This window comes from Orycteropus afer, unplaced genomic scaffold (assembly GCF_000298275.1).
Source record: "Orycteropus afer afer isolate SDZICR_OR568_19922 unplaced genomic scaffold, OryAfe1.0 scaffold00041, whole genome shotgun sequence".
Taxonomy (NCBI): Eukaryota; Metazoa; Chordata; class Mammalia; order Tubulidentata; family Orycteropodidae; genus Orycteropus; species Orycteropus afer.
The window spans coordinates 7,819,154-7,846,653 of NW_006921628.1; the positions used below are offsets into that span (position 1 = coordinate 7,819,154).

At 35.6% G+C, this 27,500-nt stretch overlaps 1 protein-coding gene across 1 annotated transcript in view; it reads left to right on the forward strand.

Annotated features, from left to right (window-relative positions):
• Nucleotides 1-27,500, forward strand: part of LOC103193959 (sarcolemma associated protein) — a 281,321-nt gene that overhangs the window by 193,108 nt on the left and 60,713 nt on the right. The window contains exons 3-12 of the mRNA XM_042780467.1: nucleotides 6,639-6,711; nucleotides 11,945-11,981; nucleotides 13,614-13,676; nucleotides 17,085-17,180; nucleotides 17,397-17,468; nucleotides 18,838-18,978; nucleotides 20,948-21,085; nucleotides 22,533-22,701; nucleotides 22,797-22,847; nucleotides 23,339-23,389. Coding sequence (XP_042636401.1) covers nucleotides 6,639-6,711; nucleotides 11,945-11,981; nucleotides 13,614-13,676; nucleotides 17,085-17,180; nucleotides 17,397-17,468; nucleotides 18,838-18,978; nucleotides 20,948-21,085; nucleotides 22,533-22,701; nucleotides 22,797-22,847; nucleotides 23,339-23,389 — 891 coding nt within the window. The remainder of the gene's footprint in view (nucleotides 1-6,638; nucleotides 6,712-11,944; nucleotides 11,982-13,613; nucleotides 13,677-17,084; nucleotides 17,181-17,396; nucleotides 17,469-18,837; nucleotides 18,979-20,947; nucleotides 21,086-22,532; nucleotides 22,702-22,796; nucleotides 22,848-23,338; nucleotides 23,390-27,500) is intronic.

Below are 27,500 nucleotides of genomic sequence, written 5' to 3' on the forward strand. Positions count from 1 at the left end.
GAACTGCTGTATGAAAAGTGAATTTACTCTGTAAATCTCACCCAAATCCTAATAAAAAATATATATATATATATATATTTTGTCCATAACACCAGTTCCTACGTAACTGAACAACCAAACCAGACTCATTGCCATCAAGTAGAGTCTCACTCATAGAGACCCCCATTGGGTTTGTGAGGCTGTAAATCTTTATGGAAGTAGATCTCTCCATCTTTCCACCTTAAGTGTTCCTAAAAGAGGGAAAGTGGAGACTCACTGATCAAATAACTTTGGAAAATGCATCTTACTTGTACAGCGTCTTGATGTTCAAAACCCATTAAGGTCTGAGAAAGCCTTGGTTTAAGAAAATAAAAATATGTTTAAACCTTATTTAACCTAGTATTTCCCAAAGTCATTTGACTCCAGAATCCTTTTGGTTAGCATCTGCTAGCACTCTATTGGGAGAAGTGCTGCTGTGTAGAATTTGGTTGTTTTGAATGTTTGCCTGTAGCAAATCGAAGTGATAACATTTCTATGCATCTATATAATTAGTTGTCGTTAGAACCTTTTTAAAGGCAGGATTGTCTGGGCTAGCTTGTCTGTCTTGTCAGATGGGGTGTTTGACTGCCTTCAACAGTGCAGCAAACCTGTACTACCCAGTTAGTATTAGCCCCTGGTTCAACTTGTAGATCTGTGTGTCATTCTGTTACTTGGGCTTCAAGGTAGTGATTATGAATGACAGAATTCCTGACTTAATATATCACAGGTTGTCAGCTCTGGTGCTGCAGTTTTATTCTATAACTCATTCAATGTATTTTTCTTTAAAATAACAACAACAACTTTATTACCAATTTAAATATATTAGTAAAATGTTGGTATGCCTGGATCTTCTCATTGTTCTACATTTATTACAACCTGCTTATAGACAATCTCTGGGGGAGCCATAACCCACTGCTGTTGAATCAGTGCTGACCCAGCAACCTTAGAGGACAGAGTAGAACTGCCCCCATAGGGTTTCGAAGCATATAATCCTTACAGAAGTAGACTGCCACATCTTTCTCCTGTGGAGTGGCTGGTAGATTCTAATGACTGACTTTTCAGTTAGCAGCCAAGAACTTAACCACTGTGCCACCAGTGCTCCTGGGAGGAGTCGTAGAACTGTACTAAATCTGCCCCTTCCCTGTTTCCTGCTAGAGAGGGAATGGAGTTAGGAGCTTTCGCAAATGGAGATGAACTTCACTATTCTTAAAATGAGAGACATCTATCTCTACCACTGAATGAGAGAAGCTGTAAAATACTAACAGGCTTTTTTTTTTTAATTTGTTGTGATAAACTATTTAACAAAACGTTTGCCATTTCAATCATTTTACGTGTAAAATTCAGTAACATTAATTACATTCACTGTGTTGTGCAACCATCATCACATCTGTTTCCATTATTTATCATTATCCTTAACAGAAACTCGGTGCCTCTTAAGTTGGTGTTAGGTGCTATAGAGTCAGTTTTGACTCAAAGTGACCCCATGTACAACAGAATGGAATATTGCTTGATGCTGTACATTCCTCACAATTATTGCCCTGTTTGAGCACCTTTGTCGCAGCCACTATGTCAGTCTGTCTCGTTGAGGGTCTTACCCTTTTTTGCTGACCCTTTACTTTCCCAAACATAATATCCTTCTCCAGGGACTAGTCCCTTCTGACAATATGACCAAAGTAAGTGAGACCAAGTCTGGCCATTCTCACTTCTAAGGAGCATCCTTACTGTACTTCCTTCAAGACAGGTTTGAAATCCCTGACAAGTTCAATTTTTTCTCCATTTATCATGATGTTGCTTATTGGTCTAGTTGTGAGAATTTTTGTTTTCTTTATGTTGAGGTATAATCCACACTTATGACTTTAGTATTTGATCTTCATCTGTGAGTGCTTCAAGTCTTCTTCACTTTCAGTAAGCAAGGTTGTATCATCTTCATATCACAGGGTGTTCACGGGTCTTCCTCTAATCCTGATGCTGTGTTCTTCTTCATATAGTCCATCTTCTCAGTTTATTTGCCCAGCATCCAGATTGAGTAAGTATAATGAAGGATACAACTCTGATACATACCTTTCCTGATTTGAAACCATGCAGTATCCACTTGTTCTGCTAGAATGGTTGCCTGTTTTTCTATGTATAGGTTCCTTGTGAGCATGATTAAGCGTTCTGGGATTTACATTCTTCGTGGTGTTATCCATAATTTGTTATCATCCACACAGTTGAATACCTTTGCATAGTTTATAAAGCACAGGTAAAATCTTTCTTGTATTCTTTGCTTTCAGCTAAGATCCATCTGACAACAGCAATGATATCCTTTGTTCCACATCCTCTTTTGAATCTGGCTTGAATTTCTGGCAGTTCCTTATTTATGTACTGCTGCAACCATTTTTGAATTATCTTCAGCAAAATTTTACTTGCATGTGATGTTAATGATATTTTTGATAATTTCCACATTCTGTTTAATCAACTTTCTTTAGAATAGGCACAGATATGGATCTCTTCCAGCCAGTTAGCCAGGTAGCTGTCTTTCAAATTTATTGGCATAAATGAGTGAACGCTTCTAGTGCTACATGCATTTGTTGAAACATCTCAGCTAGTGTTACATCAATTCCTGAGGCTTTGTTTTTTTGCCAGTTCCTTCATAGCAGGTGGGACTTCTTTCATTACCTTTGGTTCTTGATCATATCACCTGTAATGGTTCACATTGACCAGTTCTTTTTGGTACAATGACTCTGTGTTTTCCTTCCATCTTCTTTTGATGCTTCCTACATCATTTAATATTTTGCCCGTAGAGTCCTTCAATATTGCAACTCAAGGCTTGGATTTTTTCTTCTATTGTTTTAGCTTGAGAAATTCTGATCATGTTCTTTCCTTTCAGTTTTCTAATTCTAGGACTGGATATTTCATTATAATACTTTGTATTCTCAAGCCATACTTAGAAATCTTCTGTTCATCTCTTTTATGTCATCATTTCTTCCATTTGCTTTAGCTGCCTTCCATTCAAGAGCAAGTTTTAGAGTCTCTTCTGACATCCATTTCATTCTTCTCTTCCTTTTATGTCTGTTTAATGACCTTTTGCTTTCTTCATGTATGATGTTCTTGATGTCACCTCACAGCTCCTCTGGTCTTACATCACTGGTGTTCAGTGCATCATATCTGTTCTTCAGATGCTCTCTTAATTCAGGGAGTATGTACTTAATGTTATATTTTGGTTCTCATGGACCTGTTTTAATTTTCTTCAGCTTCAACTTGAACTTACATATAAACAATTGATGGTCTTTTCCATTGTTGGCCCCTGGCCTTGTTGAGACGGTAGGTATTGAGTTTCTCCATTGTCTCTTTCCACAGATGTAGTCAATTTGATTCCTGTGTATTCCGTCTGGTGAGATCCATGCATATAGTCTCTGTTTATGTTGTTTAAAGAAGGTATTTGTAATGAATTAGTTGTTGGCCATGCAAAATTCTATCATGTGCTCTCCAGCATCATTTATGTCACCTAATCCATATTTTCCAACTACCAATCCTTCTTTTTCAGCTTTCACATTCCAGTCACCGGTGATTATCAATATGTTTTGATTGCATGGTTGGTCAATTCAGACTGCAAACGTTGGTAAAAAATCTTCAGTTTCTTCATCTTTGGCTGCAGTGGTTGGTGCATAAATTTGAATAATAGTCCTATTCGCTGGTCTCCGTTATAGGTTCATGGATATTACCTATCATTGAGAGCATTGTACTTCAGGATCTTGAAATGTTCTTTTTGATGATGAATACAATGCCATTCCTCCTCAGTTTGTTATTCCAGTAATAGTAGACCATATGATGTCTGATTCAGAATGACCAATACTAGTACATTTTGCCTCAGTAATCCAGTCAGTTAGCTAGGTAGCTAAGATATCGATCTTTGTGTTCCATTTCGTTTTTGACAACTTCCAATTTTCCTAGCTTCATATTCTGTACAATTTACTTTCTGATTATTTAATGGATGTCTGCAGCTGTTTCTTCTTATTTTCCTTATACCACATCAGGAAAAGAAGGTCCCTAAAGCTTTACTGTAACCACTTTAAGGTCCATTCTACTTTGAAGAGGCACCTCTTCCCCAGTCATATTTTGAATGCTCTCCAACCTGAGAAGCTCATCTTCTGGCTCTGTATCAGATAGCATTACACTGCTATTCATAAGATTTTCAGTAGCTAAATTTTTCAGAAGTGGACCTGGTCATATCCTTCTGGTCTTTCTTAGTCTGAAAGCTCTGTTGAAACCTGTCTACCATGCGTGAACCTGCTGGTATATTTCAAATCAGTATTTCAAACTGATGGCACCTAACAACAACATGGTAATTTTATGTTTAACTTATGGAGAAACTGCTAGTCATGTTCTTTGACATAGTCAGTAAACATTGATTAAACGGTACTTTGTACTAGATATTCTGCTAAGTCAAACCAAAAAACCAAATTCACTGCCATTGAGTCGATCTCGACTCATAACGACCCCTCCTTGGGATTCTCAGGCAGTATCTCTATGGAAGTAGGTTGCCCAACCTTTCTTCCAAGAAGTGGCTGATGGGTTTGAACCTCCAGCCTTCTGATTAGTGGTCAAATGCCTTAGGCCCTACCCCGACTCTTGGCCTGAAAGAATTGAGTTTATCTAGTGAGACATGCTTGTGTAGATGATAAATATTCACAACACAGTGTGCATAGTGCTGTAAGAAGTAAATATATAGGATGTTCTGGGGACACCAAATTCAGATACAAACTTTCATGAAGGATGTCTGAGCCTAGAAGATTAGTAGTATTTGACCATGCAAACATGGGGGTAAAAAACATCATTGACAGAGGAACAGCTTGTATAAAAGGCATGGGATTGTGAAAAGTAAGGTTTTTGGAGTCATGCAGGTGGCTTAGTTTCGCATAGGAAATCTGTGGTAGCAGAATAGAAGATGAGGCAAGAAAGGATAGATGGAGCCCAATAATGCATTCCATGAATACTATAGTGGGCAGAGAGTTTAGAATCTGTCCGTAGAGGGGACTTGATCTGTTAGTTAATGACTATTGATATTTAAATTAACATTCCTTATGTTTAATGTGCATTTCCAGATGATAGGACAGTTATATTAGATAATGTTTATAATATTATTTTGGTAATTTTAGGTCATGATCATTTAATAATTTACAGCCATTTAATAAATACATTAGCTCTGTTTTTTAAAATCAGCTTTCAAGGTAAAATTTACTTTAAGCACCAACTTTATGTATATAATTCAGTGAGTTTTGACAATTGTATACAGTAACATAACCCTGATTCCAATCTTAATACACACACCCACTGTCGTCAAGTTGATTCTGACTCATAGCAACCCTACAGGACAGAGTAAATCTGCCCCGTAGGGTTTCCAAGGTTGTAATTCTTTATGGGAGCAGACTGACATATCTTCCTCCCATGGAACATCTGGTGGGTTCGAACCACTGACCTTTCTGTTAGCAGCTGAGTACTGTAACCACAGTGCCAACAGAGCTCCTTTTTCCAATCATGATAAAATGTATTTCCATCACCCTCATTAGTTCTTATTCAGAATTTGCTGAACTAAATAAACTAACTCTTTGAATCCTGGAATAAGTATTATCTAAAGAATAGAGAATTAAAACCATTACCCTTTAAACCAGAAATGTTTTCTTTTCTCTATGAAACCACCACACAAAGAGAAGTTCTGTGCAAGTGCTACTTTTTAGTAGTTAAAACTTATTGCTGTTGAATTGATTCTGACTCAAAGTGACCCTATAGGACAGAGTAGAACTGCTCCCATAGGATTCTGAGGGCTGTAATTGTTATAGATGCAGACTCCTGCCTCTTTCTCCAGTGGAGCAGCTGGTGTGTTCAAACTGCTGACCTTAAGCCTAGCAGCTGAACACTTAACAACCTTGCCATCAGGTCTCCTATTGAGAGTTACGTCTCTCGAAACCTTTCAGTAGGAGAACGAAGATATAAGAAGCAAAGATAAAAAGTTGCCTACAAAGTGACTGCTGTGATGTTATATAAAGATACTTGGCGTGGATGGTCAAGAAACAGCCCTCAAGAAAATTTTAAAAATTTTAAAAATTGAGCTTAGAATCTCAGACAATTAATAGAGAGTTACAGAGGCAGTTTCACTTGTGTGGGGTCTTGGTTTTCTCATCCATAAAATAGGAATTGAATAGCATATTCCGAACTGTATTATGCAGACTTTCAGAGTATTGTGAGGTGTGGAAAGGAGTTATGGGTTGGGGGCAGGAAAATTAAGAATCAGGGCTACATTTTAAACTGGGGCATAGTAGTTAGCAGATGAAAAAGAAAGTGCATTTCCCCCTCTCAACTGTATTTTCATATATTCAACTGACTTTTTACTGACTATAGAATTGGCAGGTAGCACTTTTCAAAACAGTTTTTTCCATATGCTACCTTGGAATTGTGATTCATTCTGGATAGGGATGCATTTCTCCTGCATAATGAGTATTGTCATTAAGTCACCAGAGTTATTTTCTTTCCTAGAAGTTGCTACATTTAAGAATAAAATATATTGTTTAGATATGAATGGCATGAAGTTTCATCATTTTAAACAATTATTTTTATCCATTTTGTTTGTTTGTTTCTATCAGTTACCCATGGGTGTATTGTTTCTACAATAAAACTTTTTCTACCAGATGGTATGGAAGCCCGGCTCCGCTCAGAGTGAGTATAATTTGGTGCTATGAAGTTTTAATTTAAGGATTAATGATCTTGGTTAATAATATTCTAGATTATGGTTTACAGTTTATACTTTAGGATTATTTTAATCATGTTGAAATGGACTATAATATGCTTCGGTTTAACTGCTTTTCATGTTAGTTACAATTCTAGTAAATAATAGTGTATAAGGAGGCAGAGATTACCTTGTTTCCAAATTTGACTTTACCATTTATATTTTGATAGGTAATTATTTGTCAAAATGCTTGGGGGTATTTAAGTTATTGATGAATGGTAATTAACTCCATTCCTTTTGATCTGCATTTAATGTAGAACTTCTTAAACTGTGCTTGCCTATTAAATTATTGCCAGTGTCACAATCTTAAAGGACCTTGAGAATGTTGATTATAGTTACTAACTTGCTTTAGTGGGAGTTTTTAGAAGTTTTTTTGCCCAGTGTCATGTTTACTTTTTGTATGAAGTAGTGGAAAGGTCATTTACAAGAGGGCAGAGCTTAAAAGGGAAAATTACTCTTAAAATGTAAATTTTAAAATGATCTTGTGCTTTTCTCAGATTATCATTATAAAGTGTTGGGGGGAGCTGAGCAGTTATCAAGGGGAAAACTTTCAACATTCTAGAGGATTGCTTCTATACCCAGCACAGTATTTTCTGTCCTTTGTAAATAGAGTCAAGGATATGAAGGCGGGAGGTTGATGGAAGCAATAGCTGAAGGCAGAGTAGAATAGTGAGTGGAGAACGAAGAAAGGCCCTTCCGTTACTGTGATAGTCTATGCTTTCATTAGCATCATTATATTTTATGTTTCAGTTAGAAGCTGGTATATATATAGATATATATCTATATCTGAAGAAAATGCAGGAAATTCAAATCATTTTAAATTTAAAACATTAATCTGTTTCCTGTCTTAAATTATATACATAGAAATTATTGGTATTAACAAATATTTTAAAATCTGTTTCCTTTGTGATTCAAGTATAAAATCTAAAAATTGGAGTAAATCTTAGTAATAATGTAACTCAGCTTTTATGAATTAAAGTTTTAGAAATAAATGTAACTATTAATGAACAAATAATATATGGCTTCTTAAAGCCTTTGAGGTTTGTATTGCATAATGAGGTTTTTCTTTGATGGAGGCAAAAGCTTTGAGTGGTCACATAAGGAGTCATCTGTGTTCTTAGGTTCCATCTAGTATGGCGTGTGAATGGTTCCATCTAGTATGGCGTGTGAATTTTTTTAGTTTATTTCAGTGGAGTGTGTCCTTATCCCCCTTGTTTCCACAGTCCTTTTGATCTTTGCTCCTGTGTCCTTCTCTTTGTATGTTTTTTCTTATGTGGTTGAACCTTGTTGTTGTTGTTACGTGCCATCAAGTCAGACATGACTCATAGCGACCCCTCCTTTGATTTCTGAGGCAATATCACTGTGGAAGTAGATTGCCCAACCTTCCTTCTGAGGAGTGGCTGGTGGGTTCTAACTGCCAGCCTTCTGGTTAGCAGTCAAATGCCTTAGGTGCTACACCACCAGAGCTCCTACTGGTTGAACCCTAGCATTACTTAAAATGTTACTAGTTTCATTGTACATGATCTGGCTTTCTGGAGAAGGTGAATTTTGAATAGGTACTTCTCTGGAGCTGAAGGAAGATCAGCATGGTCTTTAGAAGTAGAGACTGGTTCAAAGCCCAGTGCCACCTGTTCTGTGACTTGATGAAGCCTCACTTTCCTCATTTGAGAAATGAAGACAAGATAGTACCTATTGAGCAGGAATTTTATGAGAATTAAGTAAAATTTGCATTTAATGAGCTTAGTGTAGTACTTGACATGTAATAAACATGCGATGAACATTAATTATTTCTGTTATTGTAATCTTATATATATATATATATATATATATATTTTTTTTTTTTTTTTGTTATGTGCTATTGAGTCAGACCTGACTCACAGCGACGCCTCCTTGGGTTTCCGAGGTAGTATCACTATGGAAGTAGATTGCCCAACCTTCCTTCCGAGGAGTGGCTGGTGGGTTTGAACCACCAGCCTTCTGGTTAGCAGTCAAGTGCTTTAGGCACTACGCTACCAGAGCTTATATATATATATATATATATATATACACACACACACACACATATATATATATATTCTAATAATTAATGTGTTTTGGGATGTGCCAGATTCGTTCATAGTTAAGATTCATTGTGTCCATGGAATTTAATGCTTTTTAAGATCCTTCCCAGTGAGTACTTAAAAAAGCTAATTCTTTTTATTCCTTTATTTTTTTATTATATTGTGCAAATAGTTTTCTAATGATAAGAATCAGAGAGAAATTCCCTAAAATCCCTCACCCTAACACTAAATAACTTTCCATTTTTATTTTTTACATTCTCTTATATTGTTTGTCTATAGCATATTTTCCATAATTCAAACAAAGTAATTTTTGTAAAATACAAATATGTATCACTTATGGAATGACTTGCTAGATTTTGAGCCTTTTGTTTTTTAACCATATTTTCATAAGAATGGAAGATTTTGCACTTGAATCCCTAAGAAAATTAGATTCTTAATCTCTGTTAATACCAATAGCTTCTATTTAGACTTTAAAATTCACTTCCCTATATGTACATATCTGCAGATGAAAGAATATATACCTCAGTTAGACTGGGTTCTCTAGAGAAACAAAACCAGTAAAGCTTATATATAGAGAGAGAGATTTATCTTAGGAAAATGGCTCACACACTTATAGAAGCTGGCAAGTCCAAAGTTCCTGGATCAAACGTCAAGCTGGAGGCTTTTCCACGTCAAGTTGGAGGCTTTTCCCGACTCTTGCAGCCACAGGGGCTGAGGAGCTCAAGTCTGGCAGGCAGTACACCAGCTGTTGACTCCAGTGAATGACGAATCCAAGATATCCAGGCCGAATGGTGGATTGTTTACTCACGGACAGTTGTAGGCAGCACAACAGAATCCCGATCCACAGAAGAATGTCTGTTTTCCTGGAATGTCCATAGACCCTTAGGGAAACTCCCTTTCCACAGTTTGGCTGCTCAAAACATAATCATCTTATCCCATCATGGGAATAACCACATCACAACAGCTTAAACCACACAGAATTGTGGTCCAGCCAAGTTGACACACAGCTCCAACTATCACAATACCCAAAATGATTCTCTCTGGATGATGGCATTGATAATTTTTATTTGTTTCTTCATACTTCACACATTTTCCTCATTCAAAATGCATTTTTTGTATAGTCAGGAAAAGTAAACTGTTATATTTAAAATGTCTGTTCCATTTTTATGAAGTAGAAAAGAAAAATCAAAATTGTAAATAATTGGTTTATAACCTACATTCAAACAAACCAAAAAAACCCAAACTCACTGCCATCAAGTCGAATCCGACTCATAGTGACCTCTTCCTTGGGTTTGTGAGGCGATATCTCAATGGAAGTAGATTGCCCAACCTTCCTTCTGAGGAGTGGCTGGTGGATTTGAACTGCCAGCCTTCTGGTTAGCAGTCAAATGCCTTAAGCACTATGCCACCAGAGCTACATTAGGCATTACCTTTGTCAGGACCTTGTCATAGGCTCTAGGGGTACAGAAGTGAATTAGTCACAGTTCTTCCTGTGTGTCTCAGCCAGTTAGGAGGAGAACACACATTTGCAATTAAAGAAGTGTAATAAAGGTTATGATTGGTACTCAGAAGGGAAAGGGAGGTGGATGGTAGCTGGTACTTTATATTCCAGTTTATTCTGCATTTTAGTATATTTGTGAGAAGTTGAATTGGAACAGTTTGTAGGATAATTGCAATTACTAGAATGGAATCATAGTGATCATTCCTGATTTTTAAGTCATCCCAGATCAGTTTCTTAGCAGCATACACATGATTAACCAGTTAAATCTAGGAACTTTATCTAGTCACTCTTGAGACTGGACATTGCCAAAGTGACCTGTAGGATGTGGAGTCATTAGCAACCAGTAGGGGACGTGGGTGCCATTCTTGGTTTATATCCCCTCTACCAACTCCCAGGGAGCTCTGGTGGCTTCGTGCCTAAGGCATTTGACTGCTAACAGAAGGCTGGCAGTTCAAGGCCACCAGCCACTCCTCGGAAGGAACACTGGGCAATCTACTTCCATAGTGATACCTTCTCAGAAAACCAAGGAGGGGTTACTATGAGTCGGATCTGACTCAACAGCATTGAGGTTTTTTTTGTTGTTGTTGTTTATCAAGTCCTGAGACATATATAGTATCTTACAGAGCATTGCAAGGTAGGGACCCTGGCTTCCTTAATTACTCTGTTCTTTATATTAACATGTTTACTGCTCGTAATAACTATTGAGTTGTTATTATTATTATTACTACCCCATTTTATGAATGAAGAAACTGAGACCTATGTTGTTTAGGAAATTTACCTGAGATTACACAGCTGGTAAGTAGACCTGGAAGCTCTGGTGACCTGGTGGATAAGGCATCTGGCTGGTAACCAGAAGGCCAGCAGTTCAAACCCACCAGCCGCTCTGCGAAAGGAAGAGAGGGCAATCCACTTCAGTAAAGATTTACAGCTTCGGAAACCCAATGGGGGTCGACTCAATGGCAGAGAGTTGTTTTTTTTTTTTTTTTAGAATATAGCTTTTAAGCATGCGTGCTTAACTGCTACATTATACTCCCTTTTTGTAAGTAGAGTTTTTATAAGGCCAGAAAGGCAGTGAGTACCAATGAGATGGCTGGAGAAGATCATTACTGTTATTTGATAAGCAAAAATTGCTCTCCACTGGAACAAGTTTCCCGGTTATAGACATTCTTTCCACTAGAACTTTCCTTTTTAAGATTGTCTTTATAGGAATGTTTGTGTTTCAAAGAACTTAATTTACACATTCGATAATTGAAAATGGATAGTTTAAGGAGTGCTTCTTTTCTGTATAGAAGTTCTTAAAACCAAAGCATTTGCTGCAGCTCTTAATAAGTAGTGGGTACTCAGAAGGCAATTAATGCATTTTAGATTTTGAAGTTGTTTGTAGAGATATATTGATTGTGTTTGAAAAGGTAGGTTAAGATACTTGTTACCTTGTTTTCTAAGAATTCTGTGCATTTATGAAGAATTACAAAATAATTCACATTCTTAAAGAATTACATGAAGGCAAATGCATCAACTTTGGGGCTTGTGATATTCTGGTACTCTCAAACTCTGTTTCCTTTGTCAGGAAATTAGATAAAAATTCTAAATTTTACTTTTCAGTGTCATCCATGCCCCATTACCAAGTCCTGTTGACAAAGTAAGTTGCTAATTATTTTTTTTTGCAAATTGTCTTAGCTAGTATATTGCTTTGGGAAATGTTTTTGTTTGTTTTTACTATATTCTACCTAGAAACTTAACTTATTTGTCTTTTGTAACAAAATATATAGAATGTATATAGCTATATAGTTATTGTAGTCTTCCAATCTTTAATAACTGGAGAATTCAGAATGAATTTTTTTGTTGTTGGAAAAAGCCTATGTTATTTCAAGTAATCTGTTGACTGTAGACTAGGAGTATTTGTTTTATGCCTACTTAAAGGTAAGAAATGTTAGCTACTAATTATTCTGAAACACTGTCCTGCCTAGAAAGTTTATTAAAGCTCTTTACCCATTTGCGCACACGTAGAAATATTGGCTTACAAAAGTTGTTCTTTTATTGCCCTTGAAAATAAGTTTTAACCTGATCTTGCTAGAAACTTCATACTAACTGCTTGTTAGAAAATATTTTTCTTAGTTCAAAAATTACAGTATATTAAAACCATAAGTATGGTGAAGAAAATATACATCTTTTGACATTAGTGTAGATGTTTTTATTTTATTTTATTTTTTTGGTGTTAGTAACTAAACTATGTGCCTTCCTAATTTATTTTCACTGTGAGATAAATATTTTACTTTTTTTTTTTACCCATTGGAAGAAGAGTGAAAGCCTGATTGAAACTGAACTTCTCTGTTACATTCCTTTTTAGAAGCAAAAGTCGTCAACTTCACTATAGCAATACTAACTCCATCAGCAACAACAAGAATTATTTCAGAAGTAAATAATGTCATTGCTGATGTAGGACTAACTTTTAAAAATAATACTACTCTTTATCTTTGTTAAGATATTAATAAAATATATATATACTTTTCTGAGCTTAGTAAGAAATGATGCTTTTAAGATTTAGGGTTTGGTAGTCTTGAGGATGGCAATAAATATTGCAACAATCCTTTAGTGCCTTTTTTGTTTGTTCATTTTAAGCAATGCCATGGTTCTATGTTCTACAATCTTTTGGGGAAAAAACTCCTTATTAAAAATATCTCTTCCAATATTCTTTAATTCTAAGCAGTTTAAACAGTAATGTTTAAACACTAATATTTCCCATATTTTCCTCTCACAAGCTACTTACAGCTTAAAAAAAAAAGACAAAACTATTTTCATTGCCTCTGTCCATTAGACATGTTATATTTCAACCACCCCCACACATATACAAATAGCATTTGAATATGTCTACTTCTAAATGAATTGTGAATTTTTAACATATTGAAGAACTATTTACAGATGAATTTTAAAAGATAGAAAAATAGATCTATTAATTTAGGAAGTAGTATTTCTGGATTTGGAAAAGGCTGTATTGCTTTTGTACTATATCAAGTTATAAATCCGTAACTTGATTTGTCAAGGAAATGTTTTCCTGTGTAGCACTTGTTCCACCCTGCTTATAAATCTCAAAATGGTCAGTATGATATAATGCCATTTAGAAATTCTAGGAGAACCACAAAAAGTGGCGAATTTGAAAAGTTATTTTGTTTTACATATTTAAGTAAATAGACATTTCAAGGAATTGGTTTGGCTTTAATATCTGTTATAAAATGTCTGTATGACTCCTGACATGATGCCATTTTGTTTCTAGGTTGCTGCTAACACTCCAAGTATGTACTCTCAGGAACTATTCCAGCTTTCTCAGTATCTACAGGTAAAAGTGAATCTTGAGAATTCCTAGTTGTTAAAAGCAAAATTAAATGACTTAGATTTGATTTTGCTAGTTCCCAAATACTGAGTGAAGAATGATTGGCTGGATATTGGTACAAAAGGAAAATATTTTACAATTAGAACAAAAGATTAAAAATAAGCCATAAAGAAAGAATAAAAGGATCAGATTAAGTTTAGAGGAGATAAGATTCAGTGTAAGAGAGGTTTTGTTCTTCAGATGTGTGGAAGTTCCAGAGTAGTTCTTTATCCAGATGACTTTTAAATAAAATTAAACCTGGAAAGATTTTGTTTGGTTATAATAATATTAATAGCAAATAATTATATAGGATTTTTTAATGTGCCAAGCTCTGTTCTAGGACTTTACTACTTATACTTAATTCACCTAACTCTCATGGTAATTCTATTAGGTAGGTATTTTACCTCTGTTTTTCCCAGGTGAAGTAACTGAGGTATAGGAAGGTTCAATAATTTACACAATACTATGTACCTACTTAGTAGAGGTGAGGTTTGAACTTGACAGTCAAATCTCAGAAGTGTGTTCTTAACCGCTATGCTCTACTGCTGGATCTATAGAAAGATTTCTTGGTAGGTCAGATATTTGAAATAAGCTCCTGAAAGATGCTAACAGTGTTTTTAAACAGCCATATATATCTCTAAAAAGGAAACAAATGTTATCTTTTTCTGGTTTTCATAAACTTAAGCCAAATATGATCTTTATTATTCTGGTGAGGGAGCAGAGTTGGGGAACATCCATGCTCAGAAGTTCAGAGATTGATGTTTTTATCTGCTACTCAAGTTAGTTTTGTGAGGTTGAGTGAGTCATTTTATATGTATAGGCCTTCAGTTGCCTTTTGTTTAAAATGTTACCACTAAACCAATGATCCTGACTCCCTGCCTTCTTTCACTTGACTCAGTTACTGAGAGCAGTTCCACCTGCGTTAAGAATGTACACGTCTGTGGAAATGAATAGAAAGTTATCAATGTATTAATCAGATCTTCCACCTGGCATAATGAATACCAGTTGCTATTGAGTCATTCTGACTCATTGCAACCTCATGTGTGTCAGAGTAAAACTGTACTCCATAGGATTTTCAGTGGCTGATTTTTCAGAAGTAGGTCACCAGACCTTTCTTGCAAGGTGCACAGTTAGCTCATAAGCATGTTAATTATTTGCACCAGCCAGGGGCTCCAGTGCTCTGTAGAAAAGAAGTCTTATATACTTAAAACGTAGTAAGGTATTTAAAAGCCTCTACTGTAGACAGAGCTCCCTATGTTTGATCCCTGGCTTTAACTTACAATCTGTTGGGAAAGCTATTTAATCTCCTTTGTGCCTCATTTTCCTCATCTATGAAATGGGTGTAATAACAGTACCTGCCTCACAAAGTTGTGAGGAATAACTGAATATATATAAAACACTTAGAACTGTGCCTGGCACATAGAATGTACTCCATAAATGTTAATAGTTATTGTTTACCATTCAGTAGAAAAGCACATTAATTGACATTGGTCCTCTTATTTTTAGAAGTAGAACCCTTAGAGGTTAATCTGCCTGTCCTTTTTTTTTCATATGAGAAATACAGGGTTTGTGTAGGTTAGGTATACACTATTGTTCCTACTCATGGACTGTCACTCTGACTCCCTGACTCTGACTTTAGTATTCTTTCCAACTTTCTTGTCAGTTCTTTGAATATTCATAGTAAATCCAATGGGTCACTGTCCAGCTCTCTGAAAAAAAATTACACTGCAGTCTTTCTGGATACAGTCTTTTTGAATTGCTAAAGTTCTCCTGTAAATTGTAAACCTTTGACTATGAAACTGGAATAGGTGGATTTCTTGCTTTAGAACTGAAAGTACATTCCTGGAAGTATTAGATTTCTGTTAGGATGTGGTTCATGGAATTATGAAACTCTAGCCACTCCTCGGAAGGAAGGTTGGGCAATCCTACTTCCGTAGTGATACTGCCTCGGAAACCCAAGGAGGGGTCGCTATGAGTCGGGGCTGACTCGACGGCACATAACAACAACAACAGAAACAGAATTGAGTGTAAAAAAAAAAGTGAAATTGCACCATCTAGTGGCAGTAGATTCAGAAGCTATTGTAGTTGGATTTGTTTTTAAGTAAAACTTTTGCAGCATCAGTAGTTTCCCAGATACTAGGAATATTTTAGAAGCTAAAAATAAACTTGGTAAATAGTTTCTTTTGAAATTTAAGCTGTGTTTTAATGTGGGTTCTGAAGTGACATAGTTTTTATTAGGTTTCTTGATCTATATACTTTTAGAGTTAGATATTTTTTAAAAGTACGTGTAACTCTAGTTATACCAGATTTTTCTTAACCATAATTTGTCAGGGTGTGGAAAACAGTAAATTCATATGCATTAGAACTCAAGTGTTTGAAGCATATACTTCTTTATTGAGGTGGCTCAGGGGTATTTAGAGTAGTAGATATTCTCTGGATAGTGATAGGAATAGAAGAAAGAGGAGTTTAAAGAAGATGTGCTGAAACCATAGGTGGATGATGTGTGAGCATTATCACCGTAGGTTTTGGTGAAGGAGACCATCCTAACAGTTATCAAATATTAATAAGTCACCTAGAAATCATCAGGCTTTGTTAGCCACCTCTTTCTCTTTAAAATACTCCTTTGGAGCTACCAAATGGTTAAATAGTTACTTAACTGCTTGGCCTCTTATTTATGTTGAACCAGCATTTGGTGGGATCTCACTTATTTTTTACATGCTCAGTTGCTGATAAGTGGTACGCAGTCAGGGAGAGAATCAGAACGTCTGAAAATCCAATAGGTTGTGAGAATAAAGCAGTCTGTCTCTTTTTAAATTATGGGCATGATCCAAAGTGGGTATTGATCTCAGGTACATAAGGAAAAGTGCACAGCTTTTTAGGTAACTTCGTATATCTCTCTCCCTCTCTCCCTCCTCCCTCCTCCCCTTTTCTCTCTCTCTCTCTCTCTCTCTCTGTGTGTGTGTGTGTGTGTGTGTGTGAGAGACAGAAAGAATATACAGGCCTAAAGTATTTGTTAGCATCTTCTACTTTAGGTGTTTGTTTCTTTTCCCTTTAAAAAAAAAAAAAAAGAAAAAAACTCTTGTGCATTGTGAGTAATAAGAAAGAAAGAAAAAGACATGATTTATTTTCTATGTTATGAGGAAATTGCAGCTAGACCTTCTCTAACAGCAGTGCTTAAAAACCCAACAGATGATTTAGGAGGCTAAAATGATGTGGCCTATATGTATTTTACAAAGTAGATTTATCAAGTCAGAAAGCAAGATCTAAAGTAGAGTGTAATATGAGAATATTTTCAGAATGTGCTACAAATTGATTACTTCTCAAAGGAATCATGTTGAATTTAATTAGAATCTCTTTTGTGATTTTTAATATTAGGAGGCCTTACATCGGGAACAGATGTTAGAACAGAAGTTAGCCACGCTACAGCGGTTACTGGCCATCACCCAAGAGGCTTCAGATACCAGTTGGCAGGTATTGCAGTTGCCTTTATATTCAAGAAACCTTTAAACATAGTTCAGTATACCCTAGATGTGAAATGAACTAAAACTGAAAGTTTGTAGCAAGAAGGACAAAGTATTTTTCTAACTAATGAACAAATTTTGGAAGTTTTAGCAAGAACAATCTTTTTAAAATAGTTAGTATTTCATTATACTGTGGCTTTATTTGTGTTTAATTTTTCTTCAACAGGCTTTAATAGATGAAGATAGACTCTTATCGCGGTTAGAAGTTATGGGAAATCAATTACAGGCATGCTCCAAAGTAGGTATCAATCTCAGGTACATAAAGAAGAGTACACAGTTTTTATTATATAGCATCATTTCTTTGATTGTCATTTTGACTAGATGCTAAAACTGTTCTTTTTAAACTTTTGTCATTATGGGAAATTTCAAACATATATTTAAATACAAAGAACTGTATGATGGACACCCATGTACAAGTTTCTCTTTTCTATTGCAGTTGATATTTGTTGACGAAAGTGGCTCATTTACGCTCTAAATTTCCCTCAACCTTTAAGCAATCTTTTAGCCTACTCTACCTCCCTGTCATTTGATAGTTTGATGTAGAGATTTGATCTGATTTTTTGCCACGAACACCTCATGGGTGGGATGTATACATCCATCGGAAGGCAATCTAATGTATAATTATCTCTCTTTTTGAAATACTAGTAATCATTGATGATCCTTGCCTCAAGCAAGGATTATTTCACTAAGGGTTGTAAAAATGATGATGTTATAACTGTATGATTTCTTTGTTTATTAGCTAGATTACTTCTAAAAAGAGACACTTCCCTACAGTAAACATTTGGTTACCCTGAGGTACATTTTCTTTAGGAAAAGCAGGATAAATGCTTTTCTCTTTTTATTTCCTATATTTCAAAATAATGAGTTGGTTCCTTTTCATTCACACAAGAATGACCACAAGATGTTTTTCCCCTAATTTAGATTTAAACATATTTTGATATGTTTCAATCTACTGCCATTTTTTTTCTTATCAGTGTTCAAATTATCCCATCTTTGGCCCATGGGAACCTGGAACCTCTTCAGGCTGGCTCCTGAGTCCTTTTGATAGAACCTTGGAAGACTGAGCATCTCCTGTTGTCATAGCAGAAAAGATGCTCCAGGCTCATTTTAATGTACTTTTTTCTTATGTATGTGTGTGGCGAATACTGCCATATCAACCCTCTTCACATGTCATCTTGTACTTCTCTTGACCCAGACCTGGAGTCAGTGTTTCCTCCATGGTGTTCTTACTCCTTTTAGTGTGATCATTGTTTTAAAATGCTTAGTAAGCCTGTGAAAGTAATTGATTATTCTTGCCCATGAGTGTAAATATTGTGGCTTGCAGAGAAGATGACAAATATAAGAGTAATTTATTTTGTATATTTGAGAGAAATTCTAAGCTTCCTTTGACAATTTTTTCTATTGGAAGTGTGAATTAATAGATTCATGAAGGCATAATATACTAATGCAACTTTTAAATACAGCTTCAGTTAATAGAGGGATATCATTTGTGTTTGGAGGTACTTTAATATAGCATTTAAAGAGCATCATGATGTATTGTTTTTTCAAGTGGTAAATGCTTTTATTAAAAAATCTTTGTTATAATTATAAATATCTTTTAATCCTAGAATCAAACAGAAGACAGTTTACGGAAGGAGCTTATAGCATTACAGGAGGATAAACATAACTATGAGACAACAGCCAAAGAGTCCCTGAGGCGGGTTCTTCAGGAGAAAATTGAAGTGGTTAGAAAACTTTCAGAAGTTGAGGTATTTTTATTTTAAGAATATTAGACATGTGAATCCTGGTATGTATGGCCCATGGTTGGTGATTGAGGAAATAAAACCCTAATCAGGAAATCTTACTATTTTTACTCTGCTTAGGATTCAGCCACCATCCAGTGGTATGTGCCAGAGATACAATATGTGCCTATCACCTCATTTTGCTTTTCTTCTAGTCAGTGATGGTCATTGTAGGCTAAGAATCTACATAACATGCTGTGACTTTACCCATCTGCCAGAGAGGAACACTAACTATATCTTAATTTTGGAAATTCAAAGGGAACGTTATCTCTGAGGGCCTTTCTCAGTTTTTGAGAAACAATCAAAATGTAATTATCATCGCTTAAACACACACACGAAAATTAATTTGTAATACAACTTATTTCTTCCAACCACTGAAACATTACCACAGAAGTTATTTATTACTGGATTTGATTAAAATGCCCGTTGTAAATGAACTCATGTCTTTAGCAACCTCATCCCCTAGTGCCTGATTTACTGTCATGTCATTAATTTGACCTGTAAGGAAAGTAAGTTGATAGTTGTCTTCTAGTTTTCTTATTAAAATAATCAGTATTCTAGTTTTCTTATTAAAATAATCACTATGTATTATTAAGCTGGGAGCTCTGGTGGTGCAGTCCCTAAGGTATTTGACTGCCAACCGGAAGGCTGGTGGTTCAAACCCACCAGCCGCTCCTCAGAAGGCAGATGGGGCAATCTACTTCCGTAGAGATACCTCCTTGGAAGCCAAAGGAGGGGTCGCTATGAGTTGCAGTCGACTCGATGGCAGTGAGTTTTGTTTATTATTAACCTGGCTTTCAACAATTGATAGATGTTCTGGTTACCTAGTGCCACTCTGACAAGCTATGTACCACAAATGGAAGGGCCTTAACAAACAGGAGTTTATTCTTACAATTTAGAAGCTTTAAGTCCAAGTTCAAAGTGCCAGGCTCTAGGGGCTGGGTGAAAGCCCCTCAGCCTTGGAGTCCAGCTCTGCCTCCTGCTCCTGGCCCACTGGATCTAGAGGCTTTTCTTCATTCTGACAGCTGTGGGCTGCTGAGGCTGTCAAGCCCAAGGTTGACAAGTAAAAAGGCACAGTCCTGATGTTACCAAACCACATGGCAGGCCATTAACTTAAATCCATTGTAAGTCCCAACGTCAGCAGAGCATAGCAGGCTGCTGAGCAACGACATGGCTACATGCAGGGTCCAAGCATGCCATAGACTGGTGAGCATTCCCCAAGGCTTCTGCTTATATACAGGAAGCAGACCACATACCCAAAGGCAGCTACTCAGCTGCTCACAGTAGATTCCACCATGGAGTTGATTCCCAGTCTCATCATGGGGAATAACTACCACCAGCTGCCCAGTCACTCAACCAGGCCCGGCCAAGTTGACACACAAACATAACCACCACAATAGGCTTAAAATATTTTCAAGGTTAAAAGTCATACACAGTTGGTCTTTTAAAAGTATAGCTATACAAAAATTATATATCAGACAGTGTTTCACTGTTACTCATAAGGTTTTCACTGGCTAATTTTATGAGAAGTGGATGGCCCTTTCCTTCTTCCAAGTCTGCCTTAGTCTGGAAGCTCCACTGAAACCTGTCCACCGTGGGTGATCCTGCTGGTATTTGAAATATAGGTGGCATAGCCTCCAGCTTCACAGCAACATGCAAGCCACCACAGTATGATAAACTGACAGATGAGTGGTGGATACAAAAATTATCGTCTCTTACCTATTCTTTGCCCCACCCCACCCCCAAATTCTTAGTTTAGTGTTCTGTTTTAGTGTGTACATTAGGTAAATGAAATCCTTATATAATTTAACTCAGCCTTATAAATGAAGTCCAGGGCAAATGTTGCTTTAGAACAGCCTATATAGCTACATTTTTTATAATAGAATTTAGAATGTACATTTATTCTAAATAAATTGCCTGTAAACTTGAATTCCAGAGAAGTTTGAGTAATACTGAAGATGAATGTACCCACTTGAAAGAAATGAATGAACGGACTCAGGAAGAATTAAGAGAATTAGCCAATAAATATAATGGAGCAGTTAATGAGATTAAAGATTTATCAGATAAGTTAAAGGTATGTAACTTAACACATTTGAAAGTATCTTAAACTTACTGTCCCTAACAGACTGCTTAGCTTAAGAGTTTAAGTGTTGCTGAAAAGTTGTTGATATCAAGTAATGTTTGAAATTTATAGTAAAAACAAGGTGCTTATATTTCATTTAACCCAGCGCAAATCACCATAGATAATCAGAAGTCTATAAAAGCTAGCAATATTTCTTCTGGGTCGAAATGTAGTCAATACTTCGCAGTAGACATCTTCTAATTTATAACTGAAATAGGCAAGAATCAACAAGACCCAAGGTACGAACATACGTTGGAGATAATGGGTTCAGTTTTAGACCACCTCAATAAAGTGAATGTTGCAATAAAGTGAGTCACACAAATTTTTTGGTTTCCCAGTGCATATAAAAGTTATGTTTACACTATAGTCTGTTAAGTGTGTGATATAGCATTATGAGAAAGTTTCAGATATTGTGAGAACTACCAAAATGTGACACAGAGACATAAGGTGAGCTCATGCTGTTGGGAAAATGGCACCAATGGACTTGCTTAGCACAGGGTTGCTACAAACCTTCAGTTTGTGAAAAACACAGTTTCTTCAGAACACAGTAAAGTGAAGCACAATAAAACAAGGTATACTTGTTTATAGCTGCTGATTGTTTGTTTGTTGTTTAAATCCTGAAACTGTAGTGCCTTTATATGTTAGTGCTGGAGCATATGAAGTGATCATCACTGTTTGGACCCTTGACGCCTTCAGTGATGCTACTGACTCTGCTTCAGCTGCCATTCCATGCAGGGTGGGGGACATTTAGCATAAGAAAAGACTAGACCTTAGGGTAATATACTTGTCCTTTAAAATCTTATAACTAGGTTTGTGGAGGCCCATTTTTATGTCATGCAAACCATTGACTGAGTGCCTCAAAGATGCATGCATTTGTTAGAGGAAACTAGAGCACAGCTCCCTCTGCATGCTTTGGTTAACCTATGGTAGTTATAAAAATTGTTTTTTTAAGAGGAGTTCTTTTTGAAAAGTGCTTCTAACCATCATTACTTCAGCTAAACAATTTTATTTAAAATTTCAAGATACATGACATTTTATAACTTGGAAACAATAATGATTTTTGGGGAAAATCTCATTTTCATCTTGAAAACTGAGGAGTTTTTCATTTTGATGCTTTACCTCTGCATATTGAGTCTGTTTGCTAGCTTCAAGTTTTTTTCTCTTCCATTGGTGTGAAAATGAGAGCCCATGCTGATTGCTTTTGACATCAAGGCTTTGTCTTTATCTTCTTTGTCATTTTGTAAGAACCAGCTTCACACATATGTTCTATAATACTAAATGCTCTCCTTAGAGGTTTAAATGAATGAAGGCAGTCCTGGCTTAAGCATCTTAAAACAAAGTCAGCTTTTATTAATAACTGAATGTTCTTTGATTTTTTTTTTTTTTTTTTCCTCAACAGGTAGCAGAGGGAAAACAAGAGGAAATCCAGCAGAAGGGACAAGCTGAGAAAAAAGAGTTACAACATAAAATAGATGAGATGGAAGAAAAAGAACAAGAGCTCCAAGCAAAAATAGAAGCTTTGCAGGCTGATAATGATTTCACCAATGAAAGGCTAACAGCTTTACAAGGTAAGTTAGCTAATCCAGAAATTGATTTGGTTTTTTTTATTTTATTTTTTTATTTTTATCTGTGAAATATCTTTTTTTTGGACTTTTATTTACAGTACGGTTAGAACATCTTCAGGAGAAAACTCTTAAAGAATGCAGCAGCTTAGGTAGGTTTCATCCAGATTTCTTATTTATAGCTGATTTTATCATTAAACTTTTTACTTTGTTTACTATTTTACATTGGATATTTATTTTCTTTAAAAGGGATGTTTTACTTATTGGGTATAAAGTATTTATACTCTTTCAGAATTTTTTTTTAAAAATATGCTTGCTTACCACCAGTGGGCACCATTGTGTAGTCCTTCAAATGGATGAACTTTCTGCATTGCACACGTTCTACTTAGAGATAATTAAATATGAAAAATACATGAACAACAAGATCTTTTTCTTTTGAGGTTCATTGGAAGGCTACTAAGCAATTGTAGCCTTCTCTGAGTTGATAGAAAATGGCAAGTTGACTCTCTTTGTAAAAATAAATTAAAATTGTTCTACACAACCTTAATGTAAGCAGGATTACACAATGCCATGATTACACTTGAGACCAATTTTAAAGTAATACTTTCTTTGATCAGGCAATGATACACTGTCTTAATCCTAGGGATACAAGTTGATGACTTCTTACCTAAAATAAATGGGAGCACAGAAAAAGGTAGTGTAAAAAGCTTAAATATTTTTCTTTCATAATGTCCTTTTACTATTTAAGCAGGATAGGGAGGTCAAGATTTTAAGGTTTTAAGTGTTAGGATTGAAAAGCATGCTATTCACAGAGCTCTGAATCGTGTCTTTTAAAATCAGGCTTTCTTTTATTGTGTAAGATTTAATGCTATGAACTATTCTTAGATAACCTTTGTTATATGGAAATTTCACTTATTCAAATAATAAGAAAATTATAAATTTCAACATTAGCATTGATTTATATAATAATTATTTTTTTCCTCCCTACTATATATTTCAAGGAGCTTTCGTAGTGTAGCGCCTAACGCACTTGACTGCTAACCAGAAGGCTGACGGTTCAAACATACCAGCCACTCCTCGGAAGGAAGGTTGGGCAATCTACTTCTGTAGTGATACTCCCTCGGAAACCCAAGGGGGTGGGTCGCTATGAGTCGGGTCCTACTCAGTGGCACATAACAGCAACAACAACTATATATTTCAAAGAACTGTATGACCTTGTTCCATCAAGCTCAGCTTCCTGGGAATAATTGTTCCTCCTTTTTAATGTTTATGCCCTACCCCCCCTCCCACCTTTCCCAAAAATTTACTTTACGAACCATTGAGCCCCTGAACATGTCTAGAAACTGCTTTCTTTATCCATGTGTTTCATCAGTCAGAGAGAACAGGGTCAATCTTTTGTGCCATCAAATAAAAGTCTATTACATAGGGTCCTTTTTACCCAATGACTTCTGTATTTCTTTAGTCATGAAGATCACTATTTATCCCCCTTCCCCTCCCCATCCATCCAACACTAACTGAGTGTCAGGTTGTGTCAAATCCTGCACTAGATGCTTGGAGGACAAAATGAGTAAAGCATTTTACTGTGTTTACAAACTGTATGCATTTCATTTCAATTTTTTATATAGAAGTAAGGGAAGAAATCAGAATTCGGTACCCAGAACTTCTTATTAAATATTTTTTCCCATATATCAGGGGATATCTTTATAGTCCTTGGGCAGCAGCCAAACACTGATAAAATTTTTAAAGGTGTGGTTTCTGTTCATTGCACCAGAAATACTAATTGCTGTTCATTGAATGTATTTAACAAATCTACGTAGAATGATTTATTCCTCATCTCCCAAAAACTAGTTATCTTTAAAAGAATTTATATTTTCTGTTGTCATTATTTTGCTTACTTCTCTCTCTCTCTGGCTTGCAAACTTTTTATTCAAATCCATCACCCTGTTGACATGAGCATGTATTTATTAATAATGTGAGTATTAATCCAAGATAAGAATCTTGTAATCCTTCACGTAGGAGAGCCCTCTTATGGACATTGAACCATCTTTATACTGTTAGACTTGTCAGATTACTACATGAAATTTTTGCCAATCCTGGTTGATTTAGATGAGAATAGTTATAGGTGATGCTTTGATTTAAGATTAAATAAGATATTTTAAGGTAACTCCTTGCTATAATTATCACTACCTGGCTACTTTGTTTTTTAGTGATGATAAATTGAATAGGATGAGAGTGACTATTTTTAAAGAAACTTAAGTAGTAAATTTCTGGATATACACAAAAACTTGATGATACCAGCTTTAGTGACAGAGTAGACTTTGGAGTAAGATAAGTTTATTCTGAATCACTTATAATAATGTGCCAACTGTCAGATATTTCATGGTGCTCTGGTGGTATAGTGCCTAAGGCATTTGACTGCTAACCAGAAGGTTGGCAGTTCAAACCCACCAGCCGCTATGTGGAAGGAAGACTGGGCAATCTACTTCTATAAGGATTTACTGCCTTGGAAACCCATGAGGGTTGCTATGAGTTGGAATCAACTCAATAGCAGTGAGTTATTGTTGATTGATTGATTGTCAAATATTCCAATATTATCAAAGTCCATAGCCACGATTTACTACCAGATATTATTTTAACTAAAAAATACTCTTTAAACTAGTAGAGGGACCTAGGGATCACCTTTCAACCAGACAACAGACAAGCCTATAAAGTGAACTCATGAGAAATGTACTTGTCACAACAATTAACCATATGAGACCAAAAGGCAGCATTTGTCACAAAACAAAGCTCAGAATGCAAAAAGGGGCAGGAAGGAAGGATAAATGGAAATGGGTAACCCAGGGAGATGTGCAAAGAATACGTTGAGGAAATTGCAATTAATGTTACAAAACAAAATGTGTTTGCGCTGTTGATTGGAGAATTAATTTACTCTGTAAACTTTCACTCAAACCACAATTTAAAATAAATGATATAAAATAGTAGAGAAAGTGCCAAGTACACTTCTAAGAGAATATTTAAAAATGTGATATTTCTCCAGTGAACCCTATTTTTGAAATTACTTAAAGTAACTGCTATAAGCACAGGTTTTTATACTATAAATTTTTTTATATCTTATAAACAAAATTTGAACGTATCTTAGAGAGTTTAAATAATACTGTCCAATAGAAATGTGAGAGCCACATAATGTAATTTAAAATTTTCTGATAGCTACATTAAAAAATGTGAAAACAGGTGAAATGAATTTTAATAATATATTTTATTTAACGCACTTTATCCAAAATATTATTGTTTCAATGTATCATCAATATTAAAAATTTGTTAATGAAATTTTTTTTTATTCACTGAGTCTTTGAAATCCACTGTATATGTGTTTTACACTTACCACATGTCTCAATTTAAATTAGGGAATCAGTAGTCCCTGTACATCTTTATTTTATAAAGAGGACATCTTTATTTTATGTTTCTGTACTGGTCTTGTTCTTTATATTCCTATAAGTCTATTTAAGCCCCTCCCCCAAATCAGTATCTGATTCCTTTTGCATTATAAGTGATATCTTTTGTATTTTTGACAAAGTGAATTCTCAAAGGCCTAAATCCAAGTAAGAAAGTATTAAAAGTGTCACAATCCAAATCCTTTACATATACTATCTGAAAGGTTTGGAGTGTGTAGGAAATGCCTTAGTGGAAACCAAATATGTATTTTTTTTTTTTTTTAATTTTATTTTGATTTGGGTGAAGATTTACAATAGGTATTGTTTTTTAATACTGACTTTGGATGTCATTTAAACCAGTATAGTGAATATTTTAATATAAAGTTCTGATATTAAAATCAGAGTAGATAATAGGGTGACTTTTAGTTTGGTGGATGATAGTGGAATATCTTGCTTTAATGAATATCATCTAAAATCCTTTGGTGTCAGTCTGAAATTTGGTTTCAAATAACTTTTATGAAGTCCTGCGTTGTTGTTGTTATATGCTGTCAAGTCGGACCTGACCCATAGTGACCCCTATTTGGGTTTCCGAGGCAGTATCACTATGGAAGTAGATTGCCTCATCTTCCTTCCGAGGAGTGGCTGGTGGGTTTGAACCGCCGGCCTTCTGGTTAGCAGTCAAGTGCCTTAGGCACCATGCTACCAGAGCTCCTATAAAGTCCTATAGTTAGGTTAAAATTTGGTTTCAAATGAGTTTTCATATTTAACAATGCAGTTTGAGTTCTGAAAAAATGTTATCATAGCTTACCTAACATTTACATAAAACAACTTTTTATTTTGGTAATTGATGTTCTACTGAGAGTTCCGGTTTTGGTTTTTTTGGCTCCCATTGGCAAATTCTATTTATTATATATATTTTTTTAAATTTAAGATTTCTGTTGCCCTCAGGTTTTATCTTTCTCATTTTTGTGGCTATGTCATATTTTTATTTGATATTTGAAGTATGAAATGCATTGGTCTCTCCAAACATGAGTTTTATCAATTTTTTTTTTTCTCCATGTTTTTGTCTCATACCAATGGTGGCTGGAGACTAGAGGCTCTAAGCACGATGTAACTAGATAAAGGATAATAGTAGATGTCAATCTGGAGTTAAAGAAGGGAAGGATGTCAAGAGAGGTTGAAGAAAGATGAGAGTAGGAGGTGCTGCTTCTCCTGCAGAGTTGGTGATTAGGAGTAGAGTTGGTGAGATGGAAGAGAAATGAAGGAGGGTTTTCCCATCAGAGTGATGCTAACTCATGTGTCCTCTCTGACAGGTTTTAGTGCTTTCGCACCTTCTAGATAGTCATCATGTTGGAATGTTTGGTTTTTTTTTTT